Below are 19,440 nucleotides of genomic sequence, written 5' to 3'. Positions count from 1 at the left end.
GCTGAGTTCGAAAGCTGAAGACGGGATATCGTCGGGTGTCAGGTTATTGGAGATGATATTAAATACAGAAAATAAAACAGAAAAGAACAAATAAACACTGAATAAAACCCCCTTTGATGATCGTGCGGTCAAATTCGCATGATTCTTCTTCCTCCACATCTCCTTATGTAGCATTTCTTCTTGTAGGGTTTATACAGCGATGGCTATGTTTTGTTTGATGTATAATTACTTTTGTCACGGATGTCAGCTACCTCCACGAGACATACAGCTCTAACTGGCTTGCAAATATCGTCTCAAAAGGATATCATGGGGTGTTCACCATAACAGAGAATTTCCTGAAAAGATGTAAGTACAGTACACCACAAGAAATGCATGATAGTACCATTCTCATTATATGTTGTCTCCTGAGAACCTCCTCCATCTGGCAAAAAGGTAACTACAGACTGTTCAGGGATCCTGAAAACCATCTACGATTATCGTCCATTGCTCTAAGACGGGTATCGTTACGAAGTCATAAATGACTTCTACCCCATCTTCGTCTTCGTCACTGCTACTTACTGCAATTGAGCCATAGTCGTTATGATAGGGAGTTACGATAGGGAGTACTCCAAGGATCCACATCGTCATATCCGAATTCGAGGCGTTCGACTGCTAGATGATGAGTTCCGCCATATGCCTTATCCATGTCCCATGCGAGAGCCAGGACATGCTGAAGACTTTTTGCGTCTAGCTGCGTCTGATTAGCAGAACCAACAACACCTGAAGAGGGCACCACTTGAATTCATTTCTGGGTTCGTTGATCATCCAACTCTTGACATGCATTGAAAAATATCTGTACTACTTGCCTCATCGGTTCGAGGCCCAGAGCTGTTATAGCTACACCAGCATCTACCTGCACTTCCTGGCCGTGTTCTGTTATAGTCTAAGACACCCATTGTCGAAATTCATCTTCAAATATCCAAATTAGTCTGATAATTTTCCCCAAAATCAGGGCATACTTCAGAAAGTATACTGATTTTGCCCAACACGAGATCATCTACTTCTTGTTGTGTTTGCCCGTTATACATGTTGTTATCCTTCAGCATCCCAGTATATCTCTCATCGATTGTTTTGCCATCTACTCTCAGTTCGGTGAGATCGTCGCTGAATATCTTATCTCTGACGCATAGAGCGGCGGAATATGAAACACTTTTCCAGGCTTCAGTGGACGGAGTGGCAGCGAGACGAAGAGTATCTCTAATCTGTGGAGGCAGTCTGGTGTGGGGTTCAATCATTGACGAAGGATCAGATTTGTTGTTGATATCTTAGATAGATTTATCAGTAACTCTCAACGGACAACCAAAGGCAGGTGCAAATCGCTTACTATTCCGCCATTCTTTCATCATCGACTGGACATGCGTTCGAAACTCTGTCAACGGCGTATTGACTGCATCCGGAAGCGAATAATTTTGTGAAAAATCTCTGACACTGAAATTCTCATCTGTTTGCGATATTCTAGCTCAATGTAGGCAACATAACATGCATTCGATAAAATTCGTCTATGAAAGACTATAGCATCGCGACCTACTTATATCGTGGTATATCGGACTTGCCGATGCCACTTCTAGCAACATGTCATAACACGAAGCTGAGGATATCAAAGGTCCTCAGCCACGACGACAAACTTCCTTTCTAATTAAGATCAAGAATGGCAGCACATGAAGCGTCTCTCGTTCAGTGCCACGTGAAGGAGCAGTGAGGCGCTCGCCAAACACAAGACAAAGGTTGACAGAGTCCCCAAGGTAGATTGGGGAGATGTGTGGGGGTGTGTTGATAACAAAGTCAAAGAATATAATCACCCACCCGACTTTCGCGGTTCATAGCATGACTTTCGAGTTCTAAAATGCCATTAATCAGAGTGACAGGTAACATTGAAGTTTGCATACCGGTTCATGCATAGATGTTCTCAGAATTGTGTCACAAACTCGAAATGACATTCAGCTATCAGGTATTCTCCACTTGATCATGAGTACACAAACCTATAATCTTAAAGATCCACCCGCTATTTATGCCACCTCGTTTGCCACTCGAGAGTGAGTAGTTCCGTCGGGAATGAACGCGTCGTTGAACCCGCTCGGTCCAGTCAACCGAATGTCCTGCAGGAATATGTAATGTTCATTTTGGGTCAACTTTCTTCTTCACTCTTCTCTTCCGACCGGATAAACCACGCAGTGACAGTCATCATGGCCAACCAAGATTTGCCTGTAGGTACTGTTTCTGCCTGCTCGATAGGAGCACATCGAGGAGCCTCCTCCTTACGAACTATTATAGGTCCTAGTCGCAGAGACTAACGATGTCAGGCCGTTTGCGAGATTACTGAGAGGGATAGGACTCAAGCATGTGAGCTATTGATCTGGCTTTGTATCTCAAAAAAGGCAATGAGACTGAATCGTGATTCAATGTCGATAGAATGCTGTTATGGAGATCAGTGAGGCTGGATTTGCAGTTACAGTAGAGGAAGTTCGTACTTTATGCGGTATGTCAAATTGCACTTCTTCCTTCCCATCACTCTTGTCTACCCTTCTCTGCTCCTGTTGTATACGCTAAACTTCGAAGTAACTCTCATAGCAATCGCGTGGATACCTACAAATCTCTTCACTTCCTTTACATATAATCAACCCTCTATCCCAGCAACCTTCGAATTCTCCCTTGATTCTCTCCTGCAGTGTCTGAACATATTCGGTAATGCCGGATCGACCTCATCTAATACGGCTACATCCGCAGCGAAATCGAAGAGAAGGTGGGCGGGAGAAGGAGAAGTAGGTGTGGATGAGGAGAACGAAGAGTATCAGGTGAATGGGAGGAAGGGGAAGGAGAGAAGGACAGGTATGAGGATGGAATGGAGAGGTCAGGGACATGATCTGAATGTGCTACTGTGAGTGATGTATTGCAATTGGATCATTTGGACCATGCTTTCCGTATGATCAAATTACCCTGATCTGTATATTTTGGTATATATAGTCTGGAGTGTAGCTGATAGATCTGAACATTTCAGATCGGACGATTCCAGAGGTCCTACTACCACCTGCGAATTGCGTACATTAGAGCCTGAGGAACTGATGAATGCTCAGTTCGATCCAGATGACATGTGAGTAGTTGTCCTATCTCGCTCCAGATTATCTACATATTTCCACCATACCTTGGCTGACGGTTGTATGTCCACAGGGCCCTGTATGTGATCATGAAATCCGAGTGGCTACGCGACGCCCTCTTTGACCTCCCACCATCCTGCACTCGAATAACCTTACTTGCTCATCCACCTAAAGAACCTATCCCGCCCAAAGAGCCCGACGCGACCTTCTCATCCAACGATCGACGCGTACGTCGAGCGGAAGTAGGTCAATTTACGATTCTCGCCGAAGGGGATTTCGGTATGACCGAATTGGATTATCCGAATGATAAAGAGGTGATGGATAAGTTTGATTGTGCGGAAAAAGTAAAATTCAGGTTAGTAACTAAGTTAAGCTTTGGAACCGCCTCTTGGGATGTTGTAGCGCAGGATGCTGACATGTCGTGTAGCTACAATTCCTCCCATTTCGCCCTCCTTCATCGAGCATTACATCAATCTCTGAAGATCTGCTTACAAATTGAGAAGAGCGGATTTTTGTGCGTTCAAATTATGATGCCTCTGAGTGAGAATGTTGAGATTGGAGGTCATTCTGGGATTTTGGAATTCAAGGTGAGTCTGCACCACGCAAGTCGAGAAACCATAAGCACTCGGCCAGCTGATGGAACGAGCGTACCTGTATATATAGATGCACGCTTTGGAGGAAGATGATTAAGGGATATTCCATATACCTAGTCATCTAATCCCAATCAAAGTCATTCTGTCTTAGACGCATTCAAGATGAGTGTCCTTCCGGCATGGCTTTATATGAAAGATCCGATCGTTGTTGTATAATAAGACAATATAAAATTGTATGTAACGATGTATCCAATACCCTATGTGGAAGATGATTATTTCCACTTGTACATGTCATGTATCCCACTGTGGAATATCATTATTGAGATATCGATGCATCTTCGCATGTCAGCAATGTTGAGAAAAGCCAACAGAGGCATCCAGCTTCGAACTGAAAATTAGATGATGATCGCTAACAGATTTTCATGCACCATGGAGATATGAAATATACAATGGAATGAGAATAGGAAATAGATGAAATTGACAGTTTTCTGTTCTATACTTCGCAATGAGGATTGAGCGGGTGTGATATTATCATAAAATGGCCATTTCGGTAAGGAAGATATGACTACTGATGTTATTGATCCGAAGGCTTCGCTTGTGATGAAAGCTTAGTAACCGTGGCTATGTGACGCGATGATATCAAGTTAGCAGATGACTCTTTCTCAGGATAAAACTGATTTTTGGCGAAAAACAACACGGATTTATAAATGACGATACTCACACAACGATCGAATCCTTAGCTTCCTTGGAAGTGACGATCCCAGCATCAACCAAGAATTGTCTAACGGCAACACGTTGATCACCTTGTAATTGAAGGACATCACCCAAGTTGGGTTTAACTCCAACAGGAGCGGGCGAATCGTCCTCTCCTGTCTCTTCAGGTTTGACTACCGTTCCATTACAGGCGAATTCCTTTTTCATAGCCTTGAGGATCTTGGAGTGATCAAATTTCTTGGGAATACCTTGGACGGTCGTAAGTGTTTTTCGTCCGTTACGTTGTTGTAATCCTATCAAATTAAATCAAGTGAACTTAAATTAGCTTTTCTTCATCCTCACACGTTTCACCCACATTTGAACTCACGAATATGAATCTTATCGTTCTTGCTTCCTACAGTCTTCTCGACAGAGGGAGTATCATCAACTGGGGCGAAGGGGTCTGTTGAATTGCAAGATGATCAGTCAGCTGGGCTTAAACTTCATACCCTTTCCCTTCCCTTTGTCCTGCTGTCACATTCATCGCGATCTCAGTCACCACCCAGCAGCAATTATCCCAACTACCACGATCTGCTTCCACTGACTTGACCGGCTCGCTCATATTTTCTCCTGCTATTTGTCAGAAAACCACACTCACCAAATGCAGGACCTAAGTTTTCGACCCCAGAAGATACTGGGGCCTTTGATTTCTTGGTAGTGGCGTCCACTTTGGTTGAAGCTGTGTTTCGATTGGAAGGGCGAAGTGTATCGGATTCAAGTCATAGATAACGCGATGTAGATCATATTACATGTATGGTCATGTGCAGATCACAGGTGCGAAGGAAAGGGGAAATGGGAATAACCAATTATATAATCAGCATATCATTCATTCGACATTTCACTCAAAAAGCAGAAGGAACTGACCTGTAGTGCTCATTCAAATAAAATCTAAAAAGTAGATTGGTATGTAGTTGACTCGGTGCTGTCGAGTGGGATCTGATTGTTCGAAGGTGGGGAGAGATGAGTGGTGAGTTAGCTGAGGTTGGTCTGATTATAGATATCAATAGATGGAAAAAAAGATGTTCTATATGTACTCGTGTGGTGTATGGTGATTGTGGTGGCGACTCGGACGAGCATAAGTGAGTGGGAATCGGGTATTTCGGAAATTACTCAATGTGGCGATGATCAGGTGCATTTGCCACTCACCGTCGTATTTTGTTGATTTTGATTTTTGATCTGCTCGGAAAGGCTACTATGAGCTTATGACAACAAGCTTGACTTGATTCGTATCTGTTACATCCAGAACAATATATCATCCGGGACTAGAATTCGCTTCAACCATCGACAGCCCAAAATTCACTGCTACTCGAAACATCGAATACCACAAGACCTGGCGGAATACGGACATCTTCACTCCTTCACTCCTTCTCGAAAACATTCATCGTAATTCATACGCAACATGCCTCGAATAACCAAAAAGCAGAAGGAAGCCGGTAAGGCTCCCAAGCCAAAACCACAAGGAAAGGCCAGATCAGGTGGTTTTCAGGTGAAACCTTCACGAGCACCAAAAGATGCTTATATGGGTAAAGGTGAGTGAAAACATCACTTGATGGATCTTTCCAAGATCCGTTCTTGCATCATAGTAAACTTGATCATGATCATGGACTCTTAATGTGAGATGGATGACAACGGCTTGCTGATCGTAGCATTCCGTACTATATAGCTCAAAAGATAAAAGCCGACCTGATCCAACGAGCCAAAATGAAGAAATCATATGCCAAAATACTAAAAGCAGAGGGCATGGATTCGGGGAGATTAGGCGATGGCTCGAGACGTAGGAATGAGAGATCATCCGAATCAGAATCGAAATCCAATGGGAGATGGAAAGGGAAGGGTAGAGGTGGGAACGAAGAAGATCGGAGAGTTGTAGACGAGGAGCAGAAGAGGTTAGAAGCTAGAGCTGGACCTGCACCTGGATCTGGACACAGCTCAGGATCGAGGCCCGAAAAATCATTCAAATTAAACAGATCCAGATCGAATAACTCGTTACGCGATAAACCACCTCATCAGGCCAACAAACCTTCACCACCAAAGAAAATACGGGCTTTATCCCTATCGCCTCCTCCACCTCCTTCTACCACACAGAATGTACCGGCTGAGAAGAAGTCGTTCAGAGAGCTGAAGAAGGAGGCTTTCTCGAAATATCATCAACCGAAAGATGCTCTTTCTGCAGGAGGTACGGTAGGAAACCGTAGTAAGAGAGGTCAACCGAATATGAATGCTAGAATGGGGCTGTTATTGGAGAAGATAAAGGGCAATGTCAAGTAACGCTTGTACGCACAGAAAAAGGATAAGGGATAAAACTCGTTAGACAAGCGTAGTATCCGATCATTGTTGTATGTATATACCATCACCCTGTTCATTTGACCATATGAGTCTGGATGCTCTGCTTTCGGTCGATTGCTCTTGCGATATAGCACAGTGAGGTTTCTGTAGTATCTCCCACAACAGTAAAAGTACTCGGTCTAGGTTGAAGGTCACGCAGTCTCCTCTTCGGCAGCTCTTTCAGACACTATGTTGAGCATCTCTTGCTGCATGTATGACATTGTACAGTCAATCTTGATTCTCGCTGTGCCACATCCCATATCCATATATATGAGTACGGATTGATTGATTCCACGTGCGTGTAACCGATGATCACTCGCACTTTTTCGGTCCGAACCTGTCAAAACGATCAAACATCATTCACTCTTACATCTCTTCTCATCTCTTTACCGTTCATACCATATCATCGATTTGACCAAGCATTCCGACCTGACAGCTATGGAGCACAGCCACTATCTCCCCAGTCAGGGGCATTCTGACTTATCGCACGAGATCGACGAACATGAAGGTCCAAGGTATGATTATACACTCCCACCCATCCATCGGACCGAATCGGCTTCTTCCTCTTCAGCAGCCTATCAACCATCTCACGACCAAAATCTACATGACTTGTCACCATCCGCTACGGGCAACCCAAAATCACGGCCTACAAAGAAGAGATCCGCTCCCGAAGGAGGTCATGCCGACCGACCACCTACCAAAAGTAAAGCATCTAACAAAAAGGACGATGAAAGTTCAAATCATACTCCGCGGAGAGCTGCTCAGGCATGTTTGAGATGTCGAAAGCAGAAATTGAAATGCATCGGTGGATGGCCTTGTGATAGATGCACGAAATCAAAGAATATTTGTGATTTCGGTAGACCAGGTGTAGCTGGCAATACATCTTCATCTTCATCTACGAATTTACTCCATGGGGGAAATGGATCAGAAGCAAATGCTAGATTGGAACAATTGGAAAGTAGCGTTGCGAATTTGCTAGCTGGATTAGCAGGATCGAATGGACATGGATCTTCAAGCAAAACTGGTTATCCGAATCATGAATTGTTACATACATTTGATCCAGTAAAGAAAAGACAGGAAACATTACAAACTGAATCCGGAGCACCTTACCCACCACATCACCCTTCTGGATCGCAATATACTCAAAATATCCCTCCTCCCACGCACATCAAAACGTTAGATCCACCCAGAAGAACTATATCGACTTCATCTTTCTCGAATAACAATAATAATAACCTTCCAACCACATCGATGTCACCTGATGATTTACATTCAAACCCGATCGGACTATCCCAAAATCACGTACGGTTCACTTCTTCTCCCAACATGACGTCTTTCATATCTAGTAACAACCACAATCATCAGTCACCCTCGGGATTATCATCAAATGGTGCAGGACCCAGTCCGGCAAGTGCCAATACTGTAGGAACAGGAGTTGGGAGCGTTAGTGTCAGTAGTGCGGATCTCTTGAAAGAACCATTGGTGAAGAAACGAAAGGGTAAAGGTCAAAAAGCAGAAGAGAGACTGGCAGCTGCTACGGATGGTGATTTCGCTGAGCCTCCCTTCAAAGCTTTGGTGTACCAGGTGAGTGTGGCTCATTATCACCACTTACTCAGCCTTGTAACCCCTACAATGAGTCAATGTTATATAGCGACTTCGGACCTTATAGCTGACATTGCGCTTATCACAATGATTAGCCAGCTGTATGGGACAATAGAGAGCAATCGAGAAGAAACTCGCCGCAACCTAGTCAATCCACAAGCCGTGATGAGATACCTCCTGGGACGTATGAAAGAAGATTCATGAACGACAGAGATGATCCTGTGAACACTGAATTGGTGGACTTGCAAATGGCCGAGACGTTATTTGGATTGTGAGTCTACAGGTGCTGCTTACCCGTCACGTGCTAGACTGCCAAGCTTACTTATATCACTGCCTCACAGCTTCATCGACCATTGCCATCCGTTCTTACCGATTGTCAACGTCGCACTGGACGACGCATTCAACACCATCAGACAGTCGCCTTTCCTGATCTCGGCGATCATAGCGGTGGCTGCTCGGTTCTACATCAAGTTCACTTCAAGATCGCCAGGGGCGATGCCGGAACTCGATCAATCTGTTCCACCTCGACTTGCCAATCTAGCTGAGTCGCACCTTAGCAACACCCTATTGAGGAAACAACATGCTTTATCGGATGTACAAGCTGTATTGCTGCTATCAGCATGGGGACTACAATCTGGTGGGCGTGGCCCGGATGCTTGGGTCGTAACGGGACATGCAGCTAGAATAGCTCGAAGATTAGGTGTACATAAGCTGTTGGGGCAAGCGGCAGAGATCGCTAGATTGACTCGACCTGGAACACTGGAGTGGGAAAGGCTCGAACAGTTCATGCCTCAATGGAGAACTTGGTTGTGCTGGTTTTGGTGCGTGAAGTTTCACTCTGTTACGCTTAGATAAATACAAACAGCATGAGCTGAGCTAACGGGTTGCTGAAATAGCTTCGACGGTTTCCTCTCCTTGGGATTCGGCCGTCCGCAATCAACGCAATTTGAAACAGTTGACGAACAGGGCTTTCTCCAACTTCGGATAAACCAAGCTATACCCAGACCTGGCTCGACACCTTCCATATCGCTCTACGGTGACGTCTACATCGCTGGACAAGTACAGCTCACTCAGATAGGCAGAGATTTGATCAACTGGGGGGAGATGTTGGCTGATCCGAGATCGGCTTTGTGGGCGGATCCGAAGAGGGCGGACATGTTCCACGATAAAGAACTGAACGTCAGGACGATGTTCAAGGATCTGAACAAGAGATTAGACGATTGGAGCAAATTATGGGTTTGGAGCGGTGAGTTATCCATCTACTGGCGGAATAGACCAATAAAATCTCGAGTGAATATGCTGATCACGTCGAATACTGTACACCTCGCAGGCTCCCCATACACTCTGTATCTAGGCTCGTCAGCACGTATAGCAAGACTTCAAGCCGATCATATGCGATTATGTCTAAATTCCTTTGCCCTCAAATCCGGTCCTGAAGGAGATGAAGTAGTTGCTCAATGTCTGAAAAAAGCTCTCACCGCTGCTATGTCGACTATTCAAACGCATCATGAAAGTAGTCAAACGGATCTAGCATTGAGTTTTGCCACCGATGTGAGTCAACTCAAAGTAAATTTCCGTAAGCAGAAACCAGCGGCTGATGTGTAAATGTAGTATTTGACAATAACATTAGCGCAAGCTGCAGTCTTCCTTGTCAGAATAGCGAAATCTTCTCCAGCCGTACTCCAAGTGGTGAATATCGAACTATCGGTGATCTCATATTATCTTAAAATGAGTATAGAACTGTTAGAAGTTGGTGAATTGAGTGAAACTAGATTATCAACTTATCTATCAAAGACTATAAGGGATATTGCCAGAGCTGCAGACATCACGGGAACAGGGTTCGTTAGTGCTCCCCCTATTCGAGGATATGGCGGTGGATTGGAGAAAGAGGTGAATGAAGAGGGTGTTGAGAGGTATGTCCGATCGCGATTCTGCTACATAAAATATCTCTCAAATACAGACTGTGTCGATCGCATGTTCCTTCACAGTCTTTTTCTGACATGATACTGATAATCCATACCGACCAGTCGCCCACAATCATCTCACGCCACCGGTGGACCTATGGATCCACTATCTGCCTCCAACGTCGAAGACCCCTCAAATGACCTAACGGCATTCGAAATGGAAGCATTCCTCCAATTTGAAAATCAGTTAGACCTAGGTTATCTTTTGGGTCTACCAGGCGACGGATCAGCCTTGTTACCCAATACTCAACAACCTACATCTCACAATACTGGTTCAACCCCCAATCTGAATAACAGCAATAATCCCAACAGCAGTATCAATACCAATCACAATAACAATGGTACTAGCAATAGTAGCATTGCGATGTTTGGTGATATTGCAAGTACCCCAACGAATCTTGGAGTCGGAGGGTTCAATGCGGAATTCGCATTCGGGATGAACGGTATAGGTAACTTTGATTTCGGACTGAGTGGGAGTGGTTGGTTTGGCGATGGTGATGGTGGGAATGAAAATGATGGTGGTGAGTAGAGGATAAGAGAAGATCAGTAGAACATACCATACCAGATATGGTGCATGCAAATGCTGTATATCTACTGTGAGGTCTAGGTGACACGTCATCCATGGATCCCAATTAACCCCGTCGATTTCATCTTCCTCTTCTTGGTCGAGTTCTCTGTCCGAAAGAAAAACATAAGCCTGGCATGGATCATCTTGATCTTAGCGAGCTTGACGAGTATCCTCCCAAAAAGGAGCACAGCGACAATCGTTCAATACTGGATCGACCTCTCCTTCTCAATCAGAATTGGAAATTGGTGGAACATGAATTAACGATAATCTAGACAAGTCATGATCATTGTCATTGTTCTCCCTCTCGCCTTCCCGAGTTCCAGCAGTTGAGGCCATAGAGGGGTTCAAGTGAAATACTGACTTGGCAAAGTGATTTTGTGAACCTAAAATCCCAATTTTCATCTCTTGATGGAGAATCTTCGAATTCAACTTATCCCGCTAGGAGTTGCATGGTCTCATCGCGATCAGCCGACATATACGCAAGTTGGAAGGAAGTACTGTAGCGAATCAGGACATGAGCAAGTCCAGGCTTGGAATTTTGTGTAGACAAAAGGCAAGGCAATGATTCGGCTACGACATCGCAATTCTTCTTCAATACAAAGGGGATGGGTTATCATGAACTTGGAAGATTGCGTTCGCCTTTCTACTATATATGAGATTCATTCATGTCCAGCATATCACTCGGAGCGAGCAGTGTCCGTAGGTAACTAGGGTATATTGAGCATTCCACAGATCATTTTAACTTATAGTAATAAGGCTACCACAGCTCCTGAGAATGCAATTGCGATGGTGCTAATGGTAATACCGATTTGGGCTGTTGAGGAAGCAATCATATATCAGCTTCTGATGCTATCTACGAAGCAATGAATATACGTACCAGCGCCATTGGTACTGGTACCCGCATTAGCAGCCTCTTGAGAAGCTTGAGCACCACTTGCACTGGCAGAAGCATCGGTAGCTGCTACTGCTGCCCCATCGGCTCCTGCGCTCACAGTGGCAGTGGAGTTATCGCCAGCAGGAGCAGCAGCAGCTACGAACTCGTTCAATGGTGGAGGGGCAGTGAAGTTGCCGACCGGAGAGCCGGCGACTAACATAGTGGGGTTCATGGCGATCATCAATCGGGAGTATCTAACAGCGATGACCACCATATCAGCATTCATCTGGGTTTCTCAAGGCCATTGATCGCATGAAGTATGACAGTACTCACAAGACATTCTCAACAACAGTATCTTTAGTAACTCCCCCAACAATAAGAGTCGACATATCCCATTTACCGCCCCATGCCCAAGCTCCATCGGTACCTTGACATGCTGATTTGACAGCTGCAACAGTTGCTTTAGGTTGTGATCCCTACGAGACACAAAACCCATGTAGTATACTATCAGTCCAAGTCCAGACGGATGATGAACAAATTGACAGGGGAAGGTATTGTAAGGGAGATGGAAAGAAACGTACAGCAGCTTCATAAGATGATACCCAACAATCAACACTCTGACAACCACCTTTGCCCTCACCATTGCCGGCTGTCGAACTGGGCTTCTGCGAAGTAGTTTTGCTAGCTTCCACGGAGGCGGACGAACTGGCAGCGGCGGAGGAAGAAGCGTTGGCAGCCGGAGCAGGTGGAGTAGAATTGTTGGGTGGATTGATGATTCCGAACATTCCAGAAGTACAGTGAGTACCGACTGTACAATAGTGGAATTGGGGCGATGAACCGATGATGGTTGTTTGGAAGGTCGCGGTGGCGTTGACTAAACAGCACGGGATATCAGTCTGATGTGAGTTACTCATGTGTTATGCGAGTACGTAAGGTAAGAGTACTTACGTTTACCAGAATCGAAAGCATTGGATGTAGTCGATTTATTACATACGTTCTGACCATCACTCAAGGTAGCCGAGTGAGGACCAGCACCCCAGACAAACTCCACCGTATCGCCCTCATTACCTTCGATGGCGAAAGGTACAAATCGCAAGACACCTTTGGTAGGTGCCACTATGACGGTATGGGTCATACCTTCCCCACTGGTGTGAGTCGCAGTAGCTGTGGACTCGGTTGCAGGGGCAGAGGTAGTAGTGGCTTGAGCAGCGGAAGAACCTCCCCCGAACTGAACTTGACACATCTATATATCATCATTAGCTTGACTCAGCTATTAGTGAGCAAGTGACGCATCAACTTACATTCAAACATCCTTGAAGATCACCACCCCACATTGATCCCGAGCCGTACTTAGGTGTCTCATAAGCCAGATGAGTGGTCTAGCAGAAGCATCATCCACATCAGCGCATGATACAATACGAATGTAGGATAAGCAAGCTATAACTTACGATAGTAGTCTCATGTTTGATAGTAGTGGCATGTCCACTGCCACTACTTTCACCTTGCCAATTCGAATCATATGAATTACCAGATTCACCAGAGTCGTAAGAATATCCTTGATCGTATGAGTTACCAGATTCCCCAGAGTTGTAGGAATACCCGGAATTGTATGAGTTGCTTGAATCCCACGAGACTGAATCGGAAGAGTATTCAGGCGATGAAGAATAAGACCAATCGTCCGTCCTCTTATGAGGAGTCGCAAGGACCAATGTGGAAAGGAGAGGAAGGAAGGTGATAAGTTGTTGACCAATCATCTTTACGTTATGTCGGAAACAATGAATAATCGTTCAATGTATGGGTGATTCTTGAGACCCGATATCAAATCAGTTCTAAATTGAATTGAAAATAATAATAATAAAAGAATAGGAAAATCCGATCACACGTATTCCAATCAATGGGGATCAACGTATAAAGTACAGTATAATAGTATTTTGGTTAATGAATCCAAATCTTATTAAAAGAACGGAGCCGAAATGGAGTACAATAACTTGAGCGTTATTGATTATCTGAAAACGGTGAGCGGGTTAGACGAACACTGTTCTGTCTTTAGAAAAACTAGACCAAAAAGGAGAATAGGAAGGGAAGAAAGAAAGGATTGGGTGAAGAAATAATGATATCCGCAGCGCCTGATGACATGTTATATATGTATCTCGAAAAGCTCACGTCAAAAAAGCAGATCGTTTGTAGAGTAGCTTGGACAACGGTTGTTAAGAGATGGGTAAATAACGCTAAGAGACGGTCGTCAGGGTTTTAAGGTGAAGCTGACGCTCGGATCGTCAGTATCCATGCAAATATACTTGAAGAAATTTCTGTCTTTATCAACAGATCTCGTACTCTTCTTATCTCATTACGCTCCCTATCTTCCAAAGTAACATCATTCGGACTGGATCAGTGCTTTCAGCCATAGTCACATCGTTACGGATATTTACAACATCCATGTTGAAAAACGATTGGGTTGTCATGTTTGACCTATCGATTCGCCGCCGGTTTTGGTCTTGATACTCATGCTTGGCCATCTTGATACCTTCTAGATACATAGATGGATCTTGAAACGCTCCTGTAAATAGTCATACCCCTTGGTCGATCTTTGATTTGTGTCTGCTAAATACGTCGTCGTCGTGTTGAGGCTCGTGAGTCTCGTTGTGAAGGATATTTTCCGTGTTTCACAGAAGGCCCATAGATATAATGTGGTGCATGGCGTTGGGTTTATATAGTTATCTTGCGGTCTATTGCGATAATTCACATGATGTCGAGCTACATGATGCAATCATTCATTATGCAAGTGACTACTCACTTTATTCCCTCGATGACCGAAATCGCTCATGGGAGAGTGTTTGTGACTCGGCGTCGGCGGATGAGAAGCTGAGCTGTACTTAAGTGTCGGAATCGGCCGACTGAAGGGTTGGCTAATCTGATAAAGCCATATGCCACAGCGCCTAAATCGCCGATAAATCCGAGCATTATCGCCACTTGTTGGGACATGCCAGTGAGATTACGTCTATCTCATCACTCACCACCCTGGTTTATATTAAAAAAGTTACTCATACATCCTGGATGCACCACTCATCTCATTCTCATTCATCATCATCTTATACTATCATCACCAAAATATTGCATACAACACCAATAAATCAACATAGTAAAAGAACGACACACATCAACAATGATGCGAAACGCCATTTTCCGATCTACCGCTACTGCCGTAGCTTCATCTTCAGCCAGACCGGCTGCTCGACTCGGTTTCGCCTCCAGGCCGATCTTGGCTAATGCGCAAGCTCGAATGCAAATGAATGTTCAAAGAGGTCAAACGAGGATGTACCATGAGAAAGTAATTGATCATTATGAGAACCCAAGGAATGTGAGTGGTCGGTGGTCAAGTACTGGACTTTTTGTCAAGGTGGAGCAGGTGGAGAAATCTTATCGAGAATACTGGGGATATGCTCCATATCGGATTGTTGGTTGGATCGGTGATCCTTGAAGTAGTCATGTGAGATGGATTAGAGAGTTGAAGGACAGCCTCTCCAGAACAGATTGTTGGAGTTCCTTCGGAGCAGATGGGAAGTTTGGATAAATGCTGACTGATCGACTTGCACATACATAGGTTGGTAACCTTCCAAAAGGTGATCAAGATGTCGGAACAGGACTCGTTGGTGCACCAGCCTGTGGAGAGTGAGTACTTCATCTCAATACCCAACAAACTGTTGGCATCATGTCAGACCTGATGCTGAATTGTTCCTATTCTTTCTTCGTTCAGTGTCATGAAACTTCAAATCCGAGTAGGTGAAGATGGTGTAATCTCTGAAGTCAAATTTAAGACATTCGGCTGTGGATCCGCTATTGCCTCTTCATCATACATGACTGAGAGAGTCAAGGGTATGACTTTGGAACAAGCTGGTGCGGTCAAGAATACTGAGATCGCAAAGGAATTATCATTACCTCCTGTCAAACGTGAGTCATCGATCATTTCCATCAGGATGTCCTCACACCTAGTTCTATCTGACGCTGACCATTTGTACTTATGATAGTCCACTGCTCTCTTCTCGCTGAAGATGCTATCAAATCAGCTATCAAAGATTATCAAACCAAGCGAGCTAAGAGGCTCTCCACCGCCAACGTGAGTTTTACAAATAGTCATATTCCTTGTTGTGGTAAGGACTGACATTTCTCTTCGATCGCGTAGACCCCACCTCCTACGATTGGAACCTCACCTTCCGTCGCAACCGCATAAAGTGATGGAGGATTGGAATGCGCTAGTGGGGTGAGAATGAAGAGCTCGTTGTAGATGTAGCGTTGTAGTGATGTGGAAGTCGTCGGTGTAGCTTTTATTTCATTTATGGGTTCTGTTCTTTACTCTCATTCGACCAACGACAGGTAACATAACAAATAAATCATGAAAAACGAAAAAAGCAGAGTTCTGAATTCCTATTTTGTTCGATGTAGATATCTGATATCTGATCAGATTGTAATCATTATCTATATATTCATTATGTGACGATGAATATTATTGAAAACCTGCACCAGTCTGCTTCGCAAGTCTCCTCGTGTCGAGGCTGAAAATATTGAGTAAGATGAGTCGCCAGATGCTCAACGGCTCAAATACGGATGGAAGTACTGGAAATGTCCGGAATACATAACTTAATAGTCTATACTACGATATAAAGCTACACGATTATATGAAGATTCCCAGGAATGAAGAAGCAATATGATATGAGAAAGAATAAAGTCCAATGTATGAATGGTACAAGCGTCACGAGATCTATGCCAAATCATCTAAAAACGACCTTTTCACCAGCAAGCACAAGCAATACAAGCACGAAAACCACCAAGCACTATACAACTCCAAGTAAGATTATATTATATTGAATTGGATTATCGAGTCCAACCAGATGAACGGAGCTTGAAGCTATTCAGTCCGATTCGAATGGACTAAGTCGACTAATCGACTAATTATGATCCTCTACTAGACCTTTCGCAGACCTGACATCACTTTCCACCATATCCCTTACCAACATTTCAAAATCCCAATATCTCTTCCAACCCAGTTCGTTCTCTGCCTTTGAAGCATCACCCAACAGCAAGTCTACTTCCGCAGGACGGAAATACCTTGGATCGATCCGCACAACCACCCTTGGAGGGGTCGTATCGGTCCGTATGGCATGTTCGTCAATGCCTTCGCCAACCCATTTAAGTGGGATGGAGAGGATCGAGAATGATAAGGATATTAAATGTCGGACTGTATGGGTTTGACCACTGTTCGACCATCGCATTACCATATATTAGAAACAGTGTACAATGTCTCGTGTGAATGGGAAAGGGATGACTTACGTGGCTAACACGAAATCATCTGCTTTATCACTACGTATAATGCGAACATCATAAGCGGGGTCAATAAATGGAATAGCTGATCCTTAATCACTCACTGTTGTAACATCCTCCACATTCCTTCTACATAGTCTTTAGCTGTAAGTGAAAATGCACGTAATCAGCTTCAAATACCGATTCAGTTTTGGGTGTTGAACCACTCACCATGTCCCCAGTCCCGCTTAGCATCCAAATTACCCATCCACATACAATCCTGTTTACCTAGATATATCTCCGCAACTGCTCGTGTGATCTTGCGGGAAACGAAAGTACGACCTCGACGGGGTGATTCATGGTTGAACAGAATTCCACTGAATTGAAACAATTAGATTAGTGAGAAAGAAGTACGATAGTGACAAGATGACACATTCCCATGTAATCCTTGATTTGTTTTACGAATTTCTAACTTTGATGGATTTACAGGATTTAAGAAACACCAAACTCACTTGGAAGCGAACATCCCATATGCCTCTCTATAGTTGACCGTCATCCAATAAGCATACAATTTAGCCACTCCATAAGGCGACCTAGGGTGAAATGGTGTGTCCTCATTCTGAGGGGTAGATTTCACTTTGCCATACAATTCGGAGGTGGAAGCTTGGTAGAATTTAGTGAGTTTTTCGACTATGAAAAAAAGAATTTGGCGTGAATATTCGGAAAGGATGTACGGAAAACTACGCTGAACTCACGTCCACATGTTCGTATGGCTTCTAGTAATCTTAATGTACCTAATCCATCCACGTCTCCCTAAGAAACAATCAATGTATCTATCAGCAAAAGCCTCTGAAGTACAATCTTCTCTACTCGGTGAAGGGGACGAGGGACTTGTAGACTTACAGTATATTCAGCCATCTCGAAAGATACTTTAACGTGACTCTGTGCAGCTAGATTATATACTTCCGAGGGCCTTTTGAGAGCGTGTATGAGTATATGTTGGATGCGAGCTCATAAATAGGCGAAGGTAAGATAGCTTAGACTTACTGCGTTTTAGCAATTAGACTAACAAGATTTGCCGAATCAGTCAGATCACCATAATGCAGGAACAGCTTATTGGCCGTACTGCCTTTGATGTTCAATGAATGTTGATCTCTCCATAGATGTTGTAATCGTGAGGTATTGAATGAGGAGGATCTTCTGATTAGACCGTGGACTGTATATCCTTTGGATAGGAGCACTACATTTTCATTCGAAATTATCAGCAAAAGGAAGTGTTGATTAGTGTACTTACATTCTGTCAAATATGATCCATCTATCCCGACGAACAATCAGCCATTCATCTCATGATATCTTTTGCAAATAAAAAGAAAAAGAATTTTACTCACCCTGACCCGTTATTCCAGTTACAAAAGCGATCTTCCTCCTACTCCAACTACTCTGATCATACCCATTACCCAAACCCATCCCGTACCCAAACCCAAATAAATGCGATGGCGGATCATTATATATCGGCGTTGAGCACCTCTGAATTTGATGGTGATGTTGGGAGAGAGGAGCAACGGATTCATCGTGATATCTCAATATATGTGGATTATTCTGATTTTGAATGTGATTCGGTTGAGGGGCAGATAGAAGATTATCCGTTTGAAAATCACTTATGGGAAATGGTAATTGTGGATTCTCCGTTATCGTCTTAGCCGAATTGATATTTCCATTCGCCTGATTGGGATTTACCCTGTCAACTCGCTGAGATTGATGGTAATAGAGAACTTCATCTTCATCTATTGATTCCTTTTCTATTGAGAAATCCGTATTGATACTTAATCTATCGATATCCACTCCTAACCCTAATCCGCAACTTTGGACTCCCTGCGAGCGGGGTAATGAGCGTTTCATAGGATAGTCAGGTGACGAGCTGGCTGAAGAGGACGAAGCGTTTGACATTCCAGGGGTAAACAATTGGTTGGAAGACGAACCGCTGGAACTCGAACCGGATTCCGAATTGTATCCTTCTCCCTCGTCCTGTTGTTCTGGATATACAGGAGGCCAGGGTGGTAAAGTAATGTTGGAGGTAGTTGGTATTATCGACATGTCTTTTGAGGTACAATCGTATTGCTCTCACACAAGAAATGAATCTTCAGGTCACTTAGAGAGCTAGATAGGACGTCGAGTGGGTCCGAACCAGTCCAGTGAGTTGAATCGGGAAGCGATTCAAAATCGGTGTTAGTATTATGTCGTACTCTGTCTTCATAAACAATTGGGGGAAAAGAATCAACATCACTCGATTTCACATACATATATATGCGAGTAAGAAGTTCTCATCTCTCATCGC

At 44.0% G+C, this 19,440-nt stretch overlaps 7 protein-coding genes across 7 annotated transcripts; 4 read left to right on the top strand and 3 right to left on the bottom strand.

Annotated features, from left to right (window-relative positions):
• Positions 1-2,222: 2,222 nt before the first annotated feature.
• L199_007982 (uncharacterized protein) lies at positions 2,223-3,821 on the top strand (the record flags this gene model as incomplete). The annotated part of the gene is made up of 8 exons (XM_064893668.1): positions 2,223-2,243; positions 2,311-2,379; positions 2,449-2,515; positions 2,608-2,914; positions 3,035-3,127; positions 3,205-3,486; positions 3,559-3,718; positions 3,795-3,821. The coding sequence occupies 8 exons, from the start codon at positions 2,223-2,225 to the stop codon at positions 3,819-3,821; spliced, it is 1,026 nt and encodes a 341-aa protein (XP_064749740.1).
• A 620-nt stretch (positions 3,822-4,441) lies between these two features.
• L199_007981 (translation initiation factor SUI1) lies at positions 4,442-5,354 on the bottom strand (the record flags this gene model as incomplete). The annotated part of the gene is made up of 4 exons (XM_064893667.1): positions 4,442-4,731; positions 4,806-4,880; positions 5,076-5,156; positions 5,342-5,354. 4 exons carry the CDS (start codon positions 5,352-5,354, stop codon positions 4,442-4,444), a joined length of 459 nt encoding a protein of 152 aa, XP_064749739.1.
• A 522-nt stretch (positions 5,355-5,876) lies between these two features.
• On the top strand, positions 5,877-6,745 carry L199_007980 (uncharacterized protein; the record flags this gene model as incomplete). Its single annotated transcript, XM_064893666.1, has 2 exons — positions 5,877-6,006; positions 6,141-6,745. The coding sequence occupies 2 exons, from the start codon at positions 5,877-5,879 to the stop codon at positions 6,743-6,745; spliced, it is 735 nt and encodes a 244-aa protein (XP_064749738.1).
• Positions 6,746-7,240: 495 nt separating this feature from the next.
• Positions 7,241-10,897, top strand: L199_007979 (uncharacterized protein; the record flags this gene model as incomplete). Its single annotated transcript, XM_064893665.1, has 7 exons — positions 7,241-8,386; positions 8,500-8,675; positions 8,746-9,225; positions 9,301-9,650; positions 9,735-9,955; positions 10,016-10,317; positions 10,432-10,897. 7 exons carry the CDS (start codon positions 7,241-7,243, stop codon positions 10,895-10,897), a joined length of 3,141 nt encoding a protein of 1,046 aa, XP_064749737.1.
• Positions 10,898-11,679: 782 nt separating this feature from the next.
• Positions 11,680-13,564, bottom strand: L199_007978 (uncharacterized protein; the record flags this gene model as incomplete). Its single annotated transcript, XM_064893664.1, has 7 exons — positions 11,680-11,750; positions 11,814-12,064; positions 12,144-12,286; positions 12,392-12,684; positions 12,759-13,053; positions 13,112-13,189; positions 13,259-13,564. The coding sequence occupies 7 exons, from the start codon at positions 13,562-13,564 to the stop codon at positions 11,680-11,682; spliced, it is 1,437 nt and encodes a 478-aa protein (XP_064749736.1).
• Positions 13,565-14,973: 1,409 nt separating this feature from the next.
• On the top strand, positions 14,974-16,038 carry L199_007977 (iron sulfur cluster assembly protein 1, mitochondrial; the record flags this gene model as incomplete). The annotated part of the gene is made up of 5 exons (XM_064893663.1): positions 14,974-15,168; positions 15,412-15,479; positions 15,565-15,758; positions 15,836-15,924; positions 15,991-16,038. 5 exons carry the CDS (start codon positions 14,974-14,976, stop codon positions 16,036-16,038), a joined length of 594 nt encoding a protein of 197 aa, XP_064749735.1.
• A 715-nt stretch (positions 16,039-16,753) lies between these two features.
• L199_007976 (GDP-mannose 4,6-dehydratase) lies at positions 16,754-19,199 on the bottom strand (the record flags this gene model as incomplete). Its single annotated transcript, XM_064893662.1, has 10 exons — positions 16,754-17,060; positions 17,136-17,165; positions 17,231-17,270; positions 17,337-17,482; positions 17,618-17,795; positions 17,861-17,918; positions 18,009-18,078; positions 18,153-18,345; positions 18,400-18,420; positions 18,494-19,199. 10 exons carry the CDS (start codon positions 19,197-19,199, stop codon positions 16,754-16,756), a joined length of 1,749 nt encoding a protein of 582 aa, XP_064749734.1.
• Between the last annotated feature and the right edge of the window lie 241 nt (positions 19,200-19,440).

This window comes from Kwoniella botswanensis, chromosome 3 (assembly GCF_036426115.1).
Source record: "Kwoniella botswanensis chromosome 3, complete sequence".
In the NCBI taxonomy this organism is placed as follows: domain Eukaryota; kingdom Fungi; phylum Basidiomycota; class Tremellomycetes; order Tremellales; family Cryptococcaceae; genus Kwoniella; species Kwoniella botswanensis.
The sequence above is the reverse complement of the archived record's forward strand: the minus strand, read 5'-3'. Positions and strand labels throughout refer to the sequence as shown.